Source organism: Mchenga conophoros, linkage group LG23 (assembly GCF_057382185.1).
Source record: "Mchenga conophoros isolate Kocher_MC1m ecotype Shallow Benthic linkage group LG23, M_conophoros_male_GT1.1, whole genome shotgun sequence".
Lineage (NCBI taxonomy): Eukaryota > Metazoa > Chordata > Actinopteri > Cichliformes > Cichlidae > Mchenga > Mchenga conophoros.
In genome coordinates, this window is record NC_140547.1 from 53,917,306 (window position 1) to 53,936,966 (window position 19,661).

The 19,661-nt window shown below is 42.8% G+C and overlaps 1 protein-coding gene across 1 annotated transcript; it reads left to right on the forward strand.

Moving 5' to 3' along the window:
* Nucleotides 1–6,079: 6,079 nt before the first annotated feature.
* mxra5a (matrix-remodelling associated 5a) lies at nucleotides 6,080–18,640 on the forward strand. The gene is made up of 8 exons (XM_085265549.1): nucleotides 6,080–6,226; nucleotides 6,456–6,685; nucleotides 6,855–6,984; nucleotides 7,610–8,000; nucleotides 8,147–11,944; nucleotides 12,652–13,567; nucleotides 13,688–14,014; nucleotides 15,808–18,640. Exons 2-8 carry the CDS (start codon nucleotides 6,495–6,497, stop codon nucleotides 17,396–17,398), a joined length of 7,344 nt encoding a protein of 2,447 aa, XP_085121675.1. The 5' UTR covers nucleotides 6,080–6,226; nucleotides 6,456–6,494; the 3' UTR covers nucleotides 17,399–18,640.
* Nucleotides 18,641–19,661: the final 1,021 nt, after the last annotated feature.

Here is a 19,661-nt window from a genome sequence, read left to right on the forward strand (position 1 = left end):
CAGCATGTGCTAAAGAGTATTTGGACACTTTGCCATTATGTAAACGCCAAGGGAAACCTAATGGCTGGAAATTTAGAAGATGAAATCCTCAGTTTCTGCCACGGCATCCCATCTTCCTGTGTTCAAAAATGACTAGCCAACAGAAGGTAAAGGGATAAGTTCTTCATCATTCTTTCTGCAGGAAAAGCAGCATAATGTGAAACAGGATCCTTGAAGATTTATTAACACATCCACAAGATTTTGTCCTCCAACAACCAAGCCAGATATTAGAAAAAATGTAGAGAAATAGATAAGACTGGTTGAACTTTAAGTCATTGCAGAAAAAAGCTTTGCAGGAAGGAGAGGGGAGGAAAAAGTGACTCACTGCTGGATGGAAAACTCTCTAGGACCTCGTAACCCTCACACATACTTTCAAATGTTAACACATGTCTTCTTGTACAGCATGACCTTGTCTGACTCTCTCTCTCCGCCTTGTCTTTTTCAGTAGACTGGTTATAACCTCGTGTAAGATCCTGATCCATAACAGTTAAAATGGGAGGGGTGGAGGAGGCGACTCAAGCTGTGACATTTATAGCAGTTTACTTCACAACTCTCTAACATGACTTCTGGTCTTTTCATGATCATTCCTTTTTATTAACTTTTAGAGTAAGTTTCCTTTCATTCTAGGTTTATAGCTTTTCAGTCCACAATCAGGAGTTTTATTCTCACTCACTATTTTCAAAGTAAAATTGTAGCCATGACAGATGTTTTTAGGGAAAAATGCCAAACTAGTACACTGCATGCAGTCACAGAGAATAACTAGGAAATATAGTTTACGTACCAAAATGGTTCATCTTTGACATTAATTAAAGCTTAAAAATATCCAAATTTACTCGAGTCAAAGTATCTCAGATTTCACTTTTATGTGTATGTTTGTTACGACGGGTAATTTGCTATTTAGGAGAGACTTAAAACAGTATTCCCACTTTGAACAAACAGCTGGCTTGTTTAGCAAACTTATGCAAGAATAATAGTAGCATTAGTATTATTGTTTCAGGCTTGCTCTGTTTATCTTCTGTCTTAGTGTTTCCTGTTTTATTTTGGTAGTCTGCTGTCCTGTGTCAGTGTATCCAGCTTTGCTTCCTCTGTCTCATGATTATCTCCAGCTGTGTTTCCCATCCCGCTGTTTTCCTGTAGGTGTACTTAAGTCTTCAGTCTTTGCCTGTTTGCCACGTTAGCTGTGTTTAGTGAGTGTTTCATGGGCTCTTGTTTATGTATAGTGATGAGCTTGTAGTGTCCAGAGTCTTTGCTTTGTTTGCTTCTTTCTACTTTGTTTTTGAGTTTAAGTTCCCAGTGGATAAAGCTGAAACTGTAAGTTAATTCTTCTTGTCAGAGTCCTGCGTTTGGGTCCCACCCCTGCCTGCCGCACAGCTCACCTTGGTACATATTGTAATTTTTTTGTAAGTTTCAATGCAAACATGTGTATTATCCAACTAACTGAAGGAAACAAAATCTAATTTATTGCGTGCACTATACAGAGGTATTGCATTGTTTTATACCACTAAATTTCACTTCAGTTCTTTATATGTTAGAACCGTTCGGTGGCTGGCTGACAGACCAACAGCAGCATCACCCATTGTACCACACACTTTCTACACTGCCTTCACCAGCTCGCTGCAGGCAGCTTGGCAGTCCCTGAATTGGCAGGGAGTGCACCACGCCGACCATAAAACCAGCTTCACCTTCCAAGACCGCCTGTCTGGTTTGATTGAAGTATTCAGTTTGAATGCTGCACTGTCTTTAATCAAGATATTGAACATCTGAACATTGATCATTGTGAGCCTGTATGATCAGTTTAGTTTATTTGTACTGATATACCAACAATTCACAGCAACAGATTCTTCATTGTGTTATTACTGTTAGGCAGACCTTATGATATTAGAATGAAAATGCTAGCAACCAGTCGATCTCCTATATGAGCGACCACTTGTTGGTGGCAGGAAAGAAAAAGTCTTTAAACAGGAAAAAACGTTAATCAGAACCAGGCTCCAGGGTGGGCAGCAGCTGCTTTATGGTGAGGAGAAGAAAAAGGATCGAGAGTGTTGATCAAAGGTGATTCCATGCAGCAGTGACATAGACCTGGGAGAGAAATGCTCATTTCATCATGTGACTTGTTCTCATATAGCATCTTTATACTCTACCTCAGGGGTCAGCAACCTTTAACACCCAAAGAGCCATTTGACCCGGTTTCCACGCAAAAGAAAACACTGGGAGCCGCAAATACTTTTTGACATCTAAAATGAAGAAAACGCTGCATATATTGTTTTTTACTTTAAAGCATCATTCACACACATAACATGTGGACCGCTCCAAAGCAGATGCACCCACCCAATATTTCAGCCTATCAAGCAAAATTTGGTGGTCAATGGTATCGAAAGCAGATGTCAGGTCCAACATGAGCAGAGCTGAACACTCGCCTGCATCGCTTTGCATCAAAATGTCACTGGACAGTTTCAGTAGAATGAGTCCTACAAAACACGACGGTTTGTCAAGTAAACATCTGTAAGCTGCTCAGCAACAACCTTTTCTAAAATCTTAGCAATAAACGTAGCAATGATTTGGAGATTGCTCTGTAATTGTGAAGAAGAGCAGGGCCAAGCGTAATCTTAAAAACAAGCAGGGACCAGCTCGAGTAAAGAAACGGGCAAAAACCTTCTACAATAACAGGATAAGATGCTGGCTGATTATTAAAGACCTCATATGTGGATTTACTCTTTCACACAGGGCTGGATACATATGGCTTTGTTTTTTCTTTAATAGTAACTGAAACCAGGATTTAATATTTTTTATCTATCATTAAAATTAGTTTGATGATCTGAAAAATGTAAGTGTGACAAATATGCAAAAATACTAATAAATGTGACAGAGGCCAAAACCGCTCTACTCAATTCACAGTGTCCATGAGCTAACTCAGTGTAGTTCGTCTGAATGTTAATGAATGATGAGAGGACTGAATCAAACCAGAAAACACTGGGCCCTAAAATAAAAAGAAACGTACAGCCTAAACATGATTCTCAGTTTCTTTTAGAAGAACTTACAGTGTCAGATTATTTATTCTAATGCAGTGAAAAGTCGTCTTTTTTAATCTCTGCTGCAAATGATTGTAAGAAAACTTGAAACACACCTAAAAGTAAAACGTCACCGGTGTTAAGAATCAACCATGAGCTCAACTGTGTTAGAAAAGCAACAGGAACAGAGGGAGCTCCATCACCTCCACTGTTCTCCACCACGTTACAAAGCCTGAGCTTCAGCGTGTTCTCTATGTGTTTTTGTTTATGGCCCATTCTTAGTAGGCCTTGTATGCGTGTCTGTCTGTTTGCTGGGGTTTTTTGTGCCCTATATGTATGAGTCAGTGTGAATGACTAGTTTACATTTTCTTTATATTCAGCTTGAGTTTAGGGAAAACCGAGCAGTAATGCCACCTTTCGGTTCTTCTGTCTCTGCATGCAAATATCAGCTAAACCCAGACGCTCAGTACTGCATCAAAATTTCTGTTATCTTCGACTTCTAATCAAAACAATTGGATTTGAAATGTTTATAATAATGCACAATGAACTGGCCTAACTCCTAATTCCTTACACTGGAGGGGAAGAGGGATTACTGCTGGCACTGTGACAGTCTACAGTTTCTACAAGTACGTTTGGCATGTAACACAGTTGCACTTAAAGTAGAGTAGAAAAGCACTATCTAAGAACCAGTTCAGTTATGCGAGCTGCAGCATGCTGGCAGCACTGGTTCTACTGGTCAGTTTGACCTTGAGTAGGCTGGACCAGTGAAACTCCTCTTTCTGTCAGTTCATATTTAATTGTTTCTCTACGTGATAAAGAAAAAGCTGCTGTGACACAGAAAGAAATCTGTCAGCACGACTCTTTGGACTTAAACTGTAAGAAATAAATGTGCAAAATTACAGAAAACGTTCTGAGAGCTCAGACGACTGTCCAGTTTTTGTTTTTAATAACTGTAGTTTTTAAAAGCCTGAAATTTAGATATTAGAAAGCGAAAAATAGACATTTTTCTGTCCTTGAATTGTTTATTGCTTACTGACTGTGTGTAGTGTGAACGGCCATCAGGCAGGAAAAGGTGTCAAACATATAAAAACTAGTGAGCAGCAGATCAAAGAAGTGTGAACGGCACATTCAGACCTGTGAGACCCACACTGAGCCTCTGTGCTTCCTGCGTCTCTGCCATTCAAACACTTTGTACATGCTGACTGTGGAATATTCAACACTCAACTATAAATTTAGGCTTTTTCAATGAAGCAATTTTTACTCAGTGTTTTCATAAAAGCCTTACTTTTATGGATTCACTGCTACAGCGGAGAACACACACGAGGTTTAAGACCTGTGGCTGAAAATAAAAACGGGCATCACTGCATCAGTTCTGCACTCACCAACATCATTTCATGTTTTCACTCATTTCTTCACTGTTTCCCGACGCGATGCTTTTAAACCCGACTCCCCGTCTCTCTGTGGACCTGGCCTGTACCACTACATTATCTGTCCTCAGAACTTTGCCCCCCTTCCTTCTTTCACAAAATGGTACGATCCCAGACTGTCTTTGCATGTGATTGGCCGCATGGTTTGCCCATCATAATAAAGTCCCACCCCTGTCCGCAGGGCTCTCAGCAAATCAAATCAAATCAAATCAAATCACTTTTTATTGTCACATCACATGTGCAGGCACACTGGCACAGCACATGCGAGTGAAATTCTTGTGTGCGAGCCCCACAAGCAACAGAGATGTGCAAACACAACAACACAAACGAGCAAAATACAAGAATGGCCAACCTGAAACTAATAAATATATGTACAATATATAATAGTGTATGCATTTCTGGATGTGTATACTAAATATTTTCCTACGTGTGTGTGTGTGTGTGTGTGTGTGTGTATACACATTTTTACAAATTAAATAGTAAAAAAATAAAATAAAATAATAATAATAATAATAAAATATATAAAATATACAGAGTTGAATATGTGCAAAACAAGTGGCATTTATATACAGTGTGGAGTGCATAATGCTCCCACATACCAAGGTGTCGTTCATAATTGACAGATGAAATTATCTCGGTGGCCAGATGTGGCCCTCGGGCCTAAGTTTGACACCCCTGGTCTACATTTAATAGAAGGAGAAGCTCTAAAAGCCTCCACACCCACTCATTACCTGGAACAACTCCCTTTTTGAGAAATCTTTACCTCAGAGCTTCACTTAGTTTCTTGCGCCTGTGTGTTCTAGAAGGAGATGAAAGACTTGTTCATTATGGGATGGATCAGTCCAAATTTGATGTGTTAATAATGAAGAAATCCTATTAAGTTTCACTAATTTGCAACTGCAGCTATGGCTTAACAAGCTTTTATGTAAGACTCTACGATAATAAACTGTAGTAACTCCATATTACCTTTGTGAGCTGGAACGACCACTCGCACATTTTGAGCCTCGCTCCTCTCAGTTATCCTTTAAATATGATCAGTGTGGATTCTCGTGGATTAAAGGAGGAATGAAAGCTGTCCGAGCAGCATGTGGGAGAGTACAAAAAGGGGAAAATAGCTTTAACCATCTTTTAAACCATGGTACTCTAATGGAGTAGTAGTGTTACTATGAAAGAACTAAAACATGGTTATGCGTTCACTATTATAATGGCGCTCAACTCAATGGCATTTTTAGGGTTTAATCTGAGGTCACGTGTGTTGCTCAGATATAAATGCTTTCCACTGATACTCATAAAACATCCCCGCAGTAATGTGAAGAGCAGGCTAACAGGCTGCGGTCCGAGCAGCAGCCTAAATGTCAAAGTTTGTTCAGTTTGTGTAGTTCAACAGTTTCTCCTCCTCATTCTTTCAGCTTCCAGCGTTGATCTACTTCCCAATAGCTTCAGTATGACTCACGAAGCATATCTAAACACTCAGCAGTTGTTAGAGAGCGGTGTGACATCGCTGCTCCGTCCTTCAGCGTCTACGCTCTCCTCCACGGGCTTCGCTGGCCCCTCCTCCTGGAGGAGACTCACCGCTCGTTCCCCGACGGAGGTTCACAACCAGGGTCACTGCTTAAAGCAGTCAGTGATCAGGAGGACTGTACTTTAAAATCGTTTTTGCTTTTTGGGGTTTTCTGCAGCACGTCATCTTAAAGTTTCGGTTTTAACAGTGTCGTTAAAATGGGACACAGGAGCCCCCCTGCAGGAGAGGAGGTAAGGATATCTGCATTTGACTGCAGTGCTTCAAGCAGACGTTTATGAAACCTTGCTTCAGCGCTATGTGCATCATTCAGCAGAGCCTCAAAGTCATGCATGGGGGATGAAAGTGCTGATAGTAAAGTTGACCTTTGACAGATTATGACTGACATCTCAGGCGAGCCTTTTCACCAGAAAGTGAGCAGCTGGGTTTTTCTGTACTCTTTTCATTGTTCTGTCATTATAGTGACTTTACAGGCAGCTGCTGTGACGGATAATCCCGCAGATGAAGATGGATCTTCCCTCTCAGTTCGTCCTAAACACTCTGCTGGTGCTGATTATTGTTCCTCTTGCCACTTGTGGCTTCTGCCCCCGACTTTGCTCCTGCCCTCAGCCCACCGAGCTCCACTGCACCTTCCGCTCCCTTCTCACCATCCCAGCAGCTATACCCAAACACGTGAAACACATGAACCTGGGGTCAGTCGCTCTGGCATCCGTAGCATTGATTTAGCATGGTTATTAAACTGTCAGTGACTGGATTAAACACTTAATGCAGTGAAATGCTTTATGTAAAGACCGAGGCTTAGGAAGTGCATGAGTTGGTTTCATGTCTGTTATCCTCTCCACTCTGGTTTTGTTATTTAAGGTTCAACAAAATTAATAACATCACTGACAAATCACTGATGGGCCTGAGGAAGCTGGAGATGCTCATGCTTCATGGGAATGACTTTCACCAGCTACCTGATGGAGCGTTCACGGAGCTCAGTTCACTTCAGGTGCAATGACCTAAATCAATAAATGGTGGCAGGGGGATTGTTGTTTGAGCAAAACAGTGAATTTTAATGATGAATCCATATTAGTCTGAGCCTTTCATAATCATATGGTATCTCACATACACATATGATTATGAGTGTATACATAAAGCCTATATCTCCTAAAATGCTCGGTTTTAATACAATAATAACTATTTTACTAATGTGCAAAAGAGTCAGCACATATTACTGATTAATTCAACACGAGCACTTAAATGAGATTGTGCAAATATCTTAGATTTATCCACACAGTCTAGTTTTAGGAATAAAAAAGCAAAAGATATCTGAACCTGGGCCAAACTGTGAATCGAAATTTACAAAAGACATCCAACTTTAATAATCATTTTATCTGCTGGACAAATTCCTGATTCTTCCTAAGAATTTGTAAGATATGAAGTAAAAATTGTGTAATTTTAAATCCCAAATTTCTCCCTGAAATGTTAATGAAACAAAGCACTGACATACAAACTGTATGATGTATATGTGCCTTGATGCTGAACCTTGATGCCTGGTTCATGTATGTAACTAGAAGTACTCTAATATGATGAGCAATAGAGACGTTCTCTGTTCTCCCTGCTCACTGATGTAGATGCTGAAGATGAGCTACAACAAACTGAAGGAGATCAGCAGGCACGCTCTCCACGGTCTGTGGTCTGTGGCCAGGTTACACCTGGATCACAACCAGCTGGAGTACATCCATCCAGACGCCTTCCAGGGCCTCACTTCTCTCTGGCTGCTGCAGCTGGAGGGCAACCAGCTTCAGCAGCTGCACCCAGACACCTTCACCACCTTCACTGTGAAAAGCCATTTTCATGTCTCAACTCTGAGGCACCTCTACCTGTCAGACAATGATCTGGTGACACTTCCTTCCAGGCTGGTAGGGACCATGCCCCAGTTGGAGAGCCTGTACCTCCATAGAAACCCTTGGATCTGTGACTGCAGCATGAGGCGGCTCCATGACTGGAATAAAAAGTTTCCAGGTGGTATTTTTAATATGTACGCTGCAATTATATTTAGAGCTTTCTTTTTGTGATGGTTAAAGTAAACTAAGACTCAAAATGCATAAAATATTCAAAGAGACGTGATGATCTGATTTTATAACGCTCATGCTCTGTTCTTTGCCCAGGTGTTGTAAAATGTAAAAAGGATAGGACCCTTCCTAGTGGCCAGCTGTGTCCCATGTGCTCGTCTCCCAGACACCTCCAAAGAAAGGACCTCTTTGATGCGGAGAACCTGGTCTGCAGAAGCCCCGTCATCACCTTTCCTCACAGGATGTCCACACCTAAGGATGTTGAGAGTGAGGTTTTGACCACAGAGGATTTTATAGAACCATTTGGAAATCTCTCGTTTGGCCTATCTGATGAACATGGGAATGAGCTGGATCTGATGTGTAATATTAGCAAGTCTAATGAGCTTACCAAGATCAGCTGGCAGCAGAGCAGTCAGCCTCAGCTGACCAACATCACAGTGGCGGTAGATCTGGACTGTCCAGTTAATAGAGAAAAATATGAAAAACTGTGGAGGCTCATAGCATACTACAGCAGTGTGCCAGCACATTTACAGAGGGAAATTATTCTAAGCAAAGACCTTCATCAAACCCATATGTACAGACAGGACTCTGAGAAAGATGCCCTGTACTACACAGGTCTCAAAGTTAATATAACAGCCCAACCACCATGGCTGCTGCAAACATCTGTGAACCTTCAGCTGAACCGGCTTCAGTCGTCAGCCAGGATGGCAAAATTGAGTATGAGCACAGAGCTCTCAGAGATGGTGGAGACGGAGGAGGTGCAAAGACAGAAGAGGTCATGGGTCACGATTGAGTCAACAAACACCAGTCATAAAGTCTTCAGTGCTATCCTAGGAAAGCAAACTCGAATGAACTGCAGCGTGCACAGTTCAGGTCAACCAGTTATTCGCTGGATGCTGCCAGATGGCTCCAAAGTGGAGGCACCGTACTCAAGTCCAGGCAACAGACTGTCTGTGTCCCGCGGTGGAACGTTGATTATTAAGGCTGTCCGCCCCACAGACGCAGGAAGTTACTACTGTATCGCCAGGGCTCACGAAGACTTTGCTGTCTTGCCGTTCTATCTGACAGTGCAGGAATCCTCCAGCCCTCCCCCGAGGGACGAAACATCAATCAAACCTAGTGAGGTATTTGTAGGCAAACCTATTTCCCTGCATTGCACTGCATCTGCCTCCCCCGATGCTGAAATTAACTGGATTCTGCCAAACAGCAGCATCGTGAGTTTCCAAGCCAACTCATCCAGAGCTTTAGTCTATTCCAATGGCACTCTACATATTCCACAGTCCAAGTTATTAGACAGTGGTTATTATAAATGCGTTGCCATGAATCAACATGGTGTGGATACACTGGCCACAAAACTCGCTGTTATCAGGCACAACTTCAGGAAGTTTCCAGCAACACCTCAGTCAGCTTCAGGAGTCAACACTCAAATTAAAATCCCCACAGAAGACACAGAAGAAGCATCAGGGGACACTGAAGGCACTCAGGGTGGGGCTCCAGTGAGCCACCTGGAGCCTTTGAGAAGGAGAACTCCAGGAGGTGTGGTCCCGAGCAGGAGGGGCATTCACCCGTCCAGGCACTTCTGGCGGAAGCCCCCAATGCTTCAGCAACCAAGAGGATCGCGTGTTGTAGACAGGAAGAATCCTACTGACAACACAAGGAGGATTAATATATCGAAAGGTAAAATAGATCCACAGAAATGGGCTCATATTTTGGCCAAGATTAGAGATAGAAAGGCTCAAAATGCTGTGACACCAGTCCCAACTCAGCACACAACAGAGAGGAAAGCTGCAGAGGGGACAACGCAGTCAAATGAAGCTACTAAAGGATCAGCAGACAGTGTGACTGAGCAGGCACGGCAGGGTTTTTTCAGGACGCTGCACACTCCTGTACACAATCCGCTGTTCAAAACTGATAAACAAAATGTACAAGACCAGGCCACACAACGTGTGACATCTAACAGCAACATTATAGACAACGCACACAGCGTGCAAGCTACAACAGCACAGACATCCAACGATGCGGTCTTAGACCTACACACAAGTTCAAACAGTGTGTTTTCCCCACAGGCCACATCTGTTCCACTGTATGCTGTCACGTTCTGGCAGTCGCTCACAAACACAGATGTTAATGAGGATAAAACAGCTGATTGGTCCAAGGAATCACAGAGGCATGTCAATACAGATAGACTAAAGGTTATTGCCAGTTCGAGGAATGATAACGAACCCTTTTTGAAAAGGATCCTTTCAGTAAATCCAAACAAATCAACGAAAAGCAAAGAAGAAAAATATCCTAGTGAGCCTGTCATAAAATCTGATGATTTGCAGTCTGTAGCAAGGGCATCTCCAACAACTGGCTCTGAAGGCTCTGAATCCCCTCCACGCCTCCAACAACATAATTCCAGGCGAAGGAATGGGAGTCAGAGGAGGAGGCCAAACAGAAGGAAACAAAAGCTTGTGAAATCTGTCCCGTCTATGGCCATCACACCTGCCAAAGCTGTCCCAGCAACTGTCAAGACCACTCCCTCCACACTGCTAAAAATAGCTTCCTCAGAAGTTACAGCAACCAATCCCAGTACCACTGTTCCATTCACTGGCAGCCAAGAAGCGTCATCAGGAAAACTGAGTCATAAAGAAAGCACAGCCTCCAGGCACGACCACGAGGCAGCCACTAAACCCTCCTCCCCACCAGCTTCTTTCCTCCAAACAAAGGACAGCCATCTGCCATTATTAAAAAGCACGTTAGCGGCACCATCGCTTCCAGCAACTTTTCCAGAAGTGGGTGATACAAAGACAACCTCTCAAGCAGCCTTTGGAGTTTCAGACTGTCCACTAGAGCACTTCAGTGCACCAACACCAGCCACTTTGCAGAGGCTTATAAACACGCCTGCTCCACCTATTAGGCTTCCTGAGGAGACACAAAGGTCAAGTGTTATGGGTGACCTTGGACCTCTGCCAAGCTCTGACAGCTTGTTGGTGGGTTTTTACGCCACCAACACTTTAGAACTGCAAAGCAATGTGGAGGAGAGCCAACTGGGCCAGCAGTACACAACTAATGAGGGGATGCTGTTGAATGAGAGTGGGGAGGGGTTTTTGGCACCGCTGTCCCCATCCTCCACGTCTTTGATCGACCAAGTAATCAAGACAACCTCTGGGTACACTCCCAGTGACTTGACTGTGACACCAAGCACACTTTCCAAGGATTATTTGGAGACAGCTCTGGGTGTTACACAGACTTCTGCAGTACCTGAAAATTCACATTATACTTCTAGTCAAAGTAAACCCTCAAAGGTAGCTCAGAATCTTAAAGAAGCTCTAAATGAAAATGTTTTTCCTTCTACTGCTAGTACCTTTAAAGCAAAACCTACCTCTCCTGCCACTCCGAGGCTTGATCCTATAATGCGTGTCAAAGTGACAGTGGATACCACACTTCCCAAAATATCTTCCACAGAAGCCAAGATGGACTCTTCACTGAGGACCAGCATGCAGGAGACTCCCCGGATCAGAGTCGGCCATAATGAAGACCAACAAATAAACCCCATCATTAACATATCAGAGCCACGGAAAGAATTAAACTTCCAGCCCACAGCCCAGTCGGCAGACCACAAACCAACTAGCACACGTCAGACTGGCAGACAGATCGTCTTACAGTCGGTCACCTCTGCTCCGACTGCTGCAGTCCAAACGAATCCGCATAGAGGGACACTGTTAACAAGTACTCACAATGTGTCCAGGAAGCACCAGGTACCTACACAAGGATCTGTTCCAAGAGGAAAGCCAAGGATAACTAAGACTCATTTCCAGACGTTCACTGTTAAAGCTGAAACAGATGCTCAACTTCCCTGTGAGACCGAAGGTGACCCAAAGCCCTTCCTGTCATGGACCAAAGCTCTTAGTGGTATGTATGACTCAACCTCATTCATTCTTTTTTCCATACATTTTCAGAGCCATCATACTTCTGTCTGCTGAAACATGGCTATGAAAATAGAAAACATATCATTTATTTATTCAAATGGAAACATCCAAAAATATTTTGATGTAGTGAAATGTTAACCAGAGCAAAATGTAACTACCTGCAGACTTATATAAATATAGCTTGCAAAGATGTTTTATTGGAAATATTGGCACATAGTATATCAAATAGCAGATTATCAGCAACATTTGCAAGCATATCAGTATGTTCAGACATTCCTTATTACTGTAGATGTGTTTCCATATAACCTCCATGACTGACGATGCTATGATGTAGATGATGCACTTGTAAGATTATGGTTATAGTCTTGAATTTTGTAACATTTTTATAATCTATGTTACTTACTTACTTTATTATGATATGAGTTTTTAAAAGGGCCTTTAGCCTGCTCATAATTAAAAGTAACTATTTTGCTCTTATATGGTACGGGGGGTTTTTCCACGGTTGGCAATCACACTAAAATATTTGCATTTTTCAATAAGTCCTCTCATTTATTGTATTTTTGTACACTATGTAAATGTGACATCAATTTCTCTTACGCTAAATATTTTATACTCTCAATTATTTTCATCTTAAATTTTATTCTGTGTTTGAGAAAAGACTGTGCATTTTGTGTCTGTCCACTTTTGCAGGGGCGAATATTCCTCAGAACACCAGGGTCCAGAGGTTTGAGGTCCACCAAAATGGTACATTAATCCTCAGGAGCACACAGCTCACAGACGGAGGCCAATACCTGTGCACAGCGCAGAACCAGTACGGCACGGACACGATGCTGGTCAACCTTGTGGTCTTGTCTCAGCCTCCGCGGGTCCTGCATCCTCAGCACAGAGAAATGACTGTGCATCTAGGTGACAAAGTCAGTGTGGAATGCAAAGTGGAAGGGCATCCTGCGCCCCGGGTCACATGGGTACTCCCTAACTACGTCCATGTAGCTGCTGGTTCCGTTTCTGTTCCGTCTCAGCAGCACGTAGTTGTTGGAAATAACGGGATCCTCCGGATCAGCCAGGCCCGCTATACAGACAGAGGGATTTATAAGTGCATTGGCAGCAGCGCAGCTGGAACTGACTCTGTTTCAGTACGTCTTCATGTCCGAGCATTGCCACCCGTGATTCAGCAGTCACATCATGAGACTGCCACCATTTCAGAAGGCAGCCCTGCCTACATCCACTGCACTGCTACAGGTTCCCCTCCATCTGTTATTCGCTGGTTTACACCTGATGGTGCACAGCTCACTGCATCCTTAGACACTGGACAGAACCTAATTGTTTTCCCCAATGGGACTCTCTACATACAGCGTGTGGGCAAAAGAGATGCTGGGAGATACGAGTGCTCAGCCAGTAACACAGTGGCATCCAGCAGGAGAACTGTGATCCTGAACATAAGGAAGAATCTGTCCTCTGCCAAGGCCAGTATCACCTTATCATCACCCCAAAGAACACATGTCATCTATGGGAGTAGTTTGTTACTAAACTGTGTGGCAACAGGACAGCCAGAGCCCCGAATCCTCTGGAGGACACCTTCTAAGAAGCTAGTAGATGTTCAGTACAGGTGAAACGTAAATCTTGTAATGAAACAAAATGCTCAAACTAAGTGTTGTCATTAGAAATCATTCAAAGCAATCTTAATTATTAATCATATGCATCAACTTTGGTTGTTTGTTTTTTGCAGTTTTGACAGGAGAATCAAAGTGTTTCCCAATGGCAGCATTAGCCTTCATCCAGTGACTGACAAGGACAGTGGCGATTACTTATGTGTGGCTCGTAACAAGATGGGCGACGACCACGTGCTGCTGCGGGTACACGTGCTGAGCAGACCAGCCAAGATCGAACAGAAGCAGCAAAGATCCAGTCAGGAGGTTTTGTACGGTGGGGACCTGACGGTGGACTGCGTGGCTTCTGGCCTCCCCAACCCGGAGATCAGCTGGGTTCTGCCGGATGGCACGATGGTTAACCCAGTCAAACAGAGCGATGGTGTCTCTGAGGGGCGCAGTCGCAGGTACGAGCTGTTTTAACTTCTACAAAGTGCTCCCAGTGTCTAACACAGGGGGAAAACACCTTCACCAGCCAGCATTTGTGCTGTCTGATCCAAGTTCTTCTGTGTAGATGGAAGTTTAACCATTTTTAACCCTGGAGAACCCATGGGGTCAGATCCGACCCCATGGGTTCTCCAGGGTTAATGAAGTTCTATTCTGTGGTGATGCTTTGTTTATCAGAAGGATCTGTGAGTGTGGGAACCTAGTCACTAGAGAAATGACTGAACATCCATCTTCCTTTAACTGTTTCATGAACTTCTGGGCATTATTACAGAAAACCGAGCTAATCTTCTTTCTGTCTCTGTGCTTTCCCTTTTGCTGCAAGAACTCGACTTAACTGTAACTTAAACAATTCTGCCACCATGGGGTCCATAGCAGCTACAGAGCAAGTAAATGAATTATTTAAAAGTACAATATTGCTCCAATAAATTGTATCCATTTAAACAAAAATGACTAAAAACATAGCTTTGCTAGTTTGCCTTATGAAAAGTCTGCAACTACCCCATAAATATGTTGAAAGGTGTCTTATGTCATTGGTCTCATTTCATTAAAACTAGACTCCCTTGGAAACGATTAGTCGAGTCTCTAGTGCTCAAAGCTCACTAAACTATTTCAACAACCACACAAAGATATAAACACAGAGCGTGGATCGTTCACCCGACCGCACGTAAACAGGCACGCCGTCGGTGCTGAAGGCCGACGTCTCACAGATTCTGATGCTGCAGGTTTTGTCTCTCTCCATCCAAAATTCACTGAACCAGCAGCAAAAGAAGATCCAAACTAATCTTCATGTTTGATAAACATCGTTAATTCCCTCTGACTTTGGCTGTTTTGCTTCCACCACAACATAATCACACTTCCTGCACAGCTCTTTCTCTCTCAGTGAACTTCAAGAACAGTTTACCATACTAGAGAAATCCTAGAGTATTTAAAAGTAGAATGGGAGGCAGAGCCTTCAGTTTTCAGGCTCCTCTTCTGTGGAACCAGCTTCCAGTTTGGATTCAGGAGACAGACACTATCTCTACTTTCAAGATTAGGCTTCAAACTTTCCTTTTTGCTAAAGCATATAGTTAGGGCTGGACCAGGTGACCCTGAATCCTCCCTTAGTTATGCTGCAATAGACGTAGGCTGCCGGGGGATTCCCATGATGCATTGAGTTTTTCCTTTCCAGTCACCTTTCTCACTCACTATGTGTTAACAGACCTCTCTGCATTGAATCATATCTGTTATTAACCTCTGTCTCTCTTCCACAGCATGTCTTTATCCTGTCTTCCTTCTCTCACCCCAACCGGTCGCAGCAGATGGCCCCGCCCCTCCCTGAGCCTGGTTCTGCTGGAGGTTTCTTCCTGTTAAAAGGGAGTTTTTCCTTCCCACTGTCACCAAAGTGCTGCTCATAGGGGGTCATATGATTGTTGGGTTTTTCTCTGCATCTATTATTGTAGGGGTCTACTGTGCAATATAAAGCACCTTGAGGCGACTGTTGTTGTCATTTGGCGCTATAGAAATTAACTGAAATTTAATTAAATTAACAGATTTCAGTCAGACTGAAACATCAGGTGTAATCACTAGTTATTTTTCCTTTGGTAAGAAAAGAACTTCATGTGACATGAATATGTGAAGTTTAAATTTAAATAATGTAATTATATATGTTGTATTAATTTAATACATTCTCTTTGTTGCCAACCAATGAATCCAGTCATGAAAGTGTAACAGTGAGTAACCATTTCTTATCCTTCTCTTCTGGAACTACATGTAGGTATGTGGTGTTTGACAATGGGACACTTTACTTCAACAATGTTCGCATGCCAGAACAAGGTGACTACACATGTTACGCGGAAAACCAGCATAGCAAAGATGAGATGAAGGTCAGAGTCAAGATCAAAGCTGCACCCTCCCCACCGAAAATTCAAAATAAAGACCCACAGACTGTCAGCGTTTTCTATGGCAACGAAGCTACACTGAGATGTAATGCCAAAGGTGAACCAGCGCCAGTCATCACATGGTTATCCCCTTTAAACAAAGTGATTTTCCCTGCATTAGACAAATACCAGGTTCTGGATGATGGGACATTGGTAGTTCAAAAGATCCAAGGTTTTGATAAAGGTAACTACACATGCATAGCTAGAAACAATGCAGGACAGGACCGTGAAGTTACCAGACTCGAAGTCTTGATAACACCTCCAGTGATCAGTGGGTTAAGAGGAACTTTGAATGCTATCAAAGTAACCGCAGTTCAGAATCAGCAAAAGCTGCTGGACTGCAATGTACATGGAAACCCCAGCCCTCGAATCACTTGGCTTCTGCCAGGAAATTTGACCCTTTCTGCTCCATATTACAGCAATAGAATGGTAGTTCATCAGAATGGTACCTTAGAAATCCATTCACCCAAGGAGACAGACTCGGGGCAGCTGGTTTGTATTGCTCGTAATGAAGGAGGAGAGGTCAGGTTGGTGGTCAACTTGGATGTGAAGACAGTTGATGAGAGGCCACAAATTAGAGCTCCCAAAGCAAATGTTCAGTCACTGAGTGTAGGCAATGCTGTGGCTTTGAATTGCTCCTTTGAGGGCTCAATACTACTGCCTGTCACCTGGATCCTGCCCAGTGGTACACCTTTGCGTAGTGGTGCTCGGTTCTCCAAGTTTTTCCACCAGCCTGACGGCTTGCTGATCATCAGCAACCCCTCTATGGCTGAGGCTGGTATGTACCGCTGTCTGATACATAATTCAAGGGGGCTTGTGGAGCATACTGTTACACTGTCCCCAGGAAAAAAACCAGAGATCAACAGCAGATATAATTCCCCTGTCAGTGTCATGAATGGGGAAAACCTTTGGCTTCACTGTCAAACCACTGGTGAAGCACTCAGACTAGCATGGACTCTGCCTAGTGGAGTCGTCCTCAGCAGACCACAGAGAGCTGGGCGATACACCATACAGCCCAATGGAACCCTTGCCATTCAACAAGTGTCAGTCCACGATCGGGGTCCCTACGTTTGCCGAGCTAGTAATGAATATGGCAGCTCCTTGCTCTCCACTGTGGTAAATGTAATAGCATACGCACCTCAAATTACTAACGGCCCTCCCTCTGTGACTTATGCTAAACGTGGAGTTGCTGTTCAGTTAAACTGTGTAGCAACTGGCATCCCTAAAGTTGAGGTAGCATGGGAAACACCTGACAAAATTCGTCTGGCTGCCAATGCAAAGCCAAAGCTCTTTGAAAACAAGTACCTCCTTCCGCAAGGTTCCCTCATCATCCAGAATCCAACACAAAGAGATGCTGGCATCTACCGATGCACAGCCAGAAACGCCATTGGCTTGGACTCTAAAGCTACAGTTCTCAACGTGTTCTAAAATGTCACCGTTCCTCTTCGTCTGTTGCTGCCCAAACAACTGCCTGATTAAAAGGAAGTGTTTAATCACCACATGTAGTAATAACTTCAGTTATAATGATGAGTTGATTAAAACCTGCAGTGATGCTTTGAGTGTTTGCTCTTTAGAGGCCGTTAGTTGAAGACACCGAGTGCCAGTTTACAGTTTTCACCATTTTGCAAACCTCCCATTTCAAGCATGTAGGAAATATATGCAGTTTTTTTGGTTTTTTTTATAGAGGACCAATTCACAACAACGATTTCCTCAGGCCACTTTACATTGTGAGGTAATTAGCCTACACAACTGGAAAGAGAAAGCAAAAGTAATTGTCTTGTGCTGGCACTTCACACTATCAAGCAGAATAGCTGTGTTCACCTGCTATGTGCAAGACAAATACTGTAATAAAGATAGACTTAAATAATATAAAACATCGTTGTTTCAAGTGACTCAGGGACGTGGAGCGTGCATGCCAGCATGCAAAACACAAAATGACTCTTTTATTCAGTAAAGAAGTGAAGATGATGTTGATTCGTTTTAGTATAAGATGCTTATCTTATCAAGGATGTGCAATGCTTTAATTTATTTTTCTAAACTTTTGTAATATAATTGTTAATTGGAAATCTACATTTGTATTCAAACTAAATATGTGGACAGCGATTTTGTTTTGCTGGCTTGTGATTACCTCAGCTGCTTATGATGCTGCCGGGGTGCGATGTGCAGGTTATGACAGATGGATCACGCCTAACCACAATCGTCTACATGAGACTGGTGCTAAATGAACAACATTGGAATAATTAGCATTTACGCCAATGACTGCCAAACTGTTCAGCATGTTAAAATGTAGCCTGGCGGGACAAAGCTGTGCAAAGAGTTACTCTGCAGACCCGGCCTTAAACTATCCGGCTTTGGCTCTATCAGCTCCACTCAAAGTTAATCACGACAAAACATTTTATCCTTTGGCTGATCTCCAGTTGATCAGTGAGCATATATTCCCAGCTGTATGTGTACCTTTTCTTCAGTGGAACAGTTATTTCTGACAAGGACAGATGATGTCAGCCTGTAAAGAATTGCTAAACAGCTCATTTAATTGTGAAATACTTTTGAACTTAATAAAATTGACTGAGAATATATGTAATTTTGTTGTTGTTGTATTTTTATTTAAAGAAGCTGAAACTGCTGGTATCCTGTGCTTTTCATAATAAAGGCCCAACCTGAATATTTCCATGTTTTTGTACCTTGGTGCAGATTTTTCAATAACTCACAGCAACGTGGAGCATCTTTGAATCTGCTTCTGCAGAGTGCTGACACTGTACTACGTTCTTATATGTAAATAATTTGTGTCTGTCAGACTGTGATGCGTAGCAGTTTTCCTTATTTGAATATAAAATTCCTCCACATTTCCACTAAGCTCAAAAACAAAACCTTTATTTCTGCTGAGGTTGGAAAGGGAACAAATTGAAAAAGTGATGACTCAAGAATGTTTTGCCACTCTGCTAAAAATGTTTGTAGTATTTTCTTGGAAATATAACTTTCTAACTCTAAATAAATAATTCAAGAGTGCAGTTTTTGTTTAGCTGGCCTTATAGATCGAACTTTGCAATTAGGACGAGGGAAGCTGGTCGCAGCTACGCTGAGTCGCCTCGGGGAATACAGCCACAGTCTGCAAAGCTGTGAGGAAATCAATTAGATTAGCATATATGTCCTAAAACAATCCCACTATGAGAATTTTAGCATCAGCTACTCTTTTTGTGACAGCTGGTATCAGAATTGTCAGGGTTAATCAGTAAACGGACAGATTTTCTAAAGTGCTTTTCCACTCTCCCGGAGCGCAGTACTCAACTGTGGTACACCACCCAACTTCTCAAATGCTGTGCAGCTTTTTCACCAGTAAAATGACTGGAATGCAATGGTGCATGTTTTTAATAATGTGGCTACAAAGATTTAAATGCAGAACTGAATAACCTTGAAGTCTTGGTCTGTGACCCAGGAGGTACTAGGCTACAGTTTGGAGATGCCACCACGGATGGTTTCCTCCTGCTGTAACTGTGGTTTTCTCACTGATCAGGATTATGTAATGCCTCTCCTCTGGGTGTTTATGCTCTTCATATGTACCTGTTACTTTGTTGTGCTTACCCGCTCTGACTTCAGATGATTTACAAAGGGAAGTCAAATCATAGGAAATGGAAAAGGACCCTTACTTCAGGGATTAGTGGTAATGAAAGCATGTGCCCTCCTGCTCAGAAAC

Bases quoted from the DNA above. Each gene is read 5' to 3' on its own strand.
- mxra5a (XM_085265549.1), top strand. From the start codon at position 6,495: ATGAAGATGGATCTTCCCTCTCAGTTCGTCCTAAACACTCTGCTGGTG. The intron at 8,001-8,146 runs GTGGTATTTTTA...TTCTTTGCCCAG, and splicing joins CTGGAATAAAAAGTTTCCAG to GTGTTGTAAAATGTAAAAAG. The intron at 11,945-12,651 runs GTATGTATGACT...CCACTTTTGCAG, and splicing joins ATGGACCAAAGCTCTTAGTG to GGGCGAATATTCCTCAGAAC.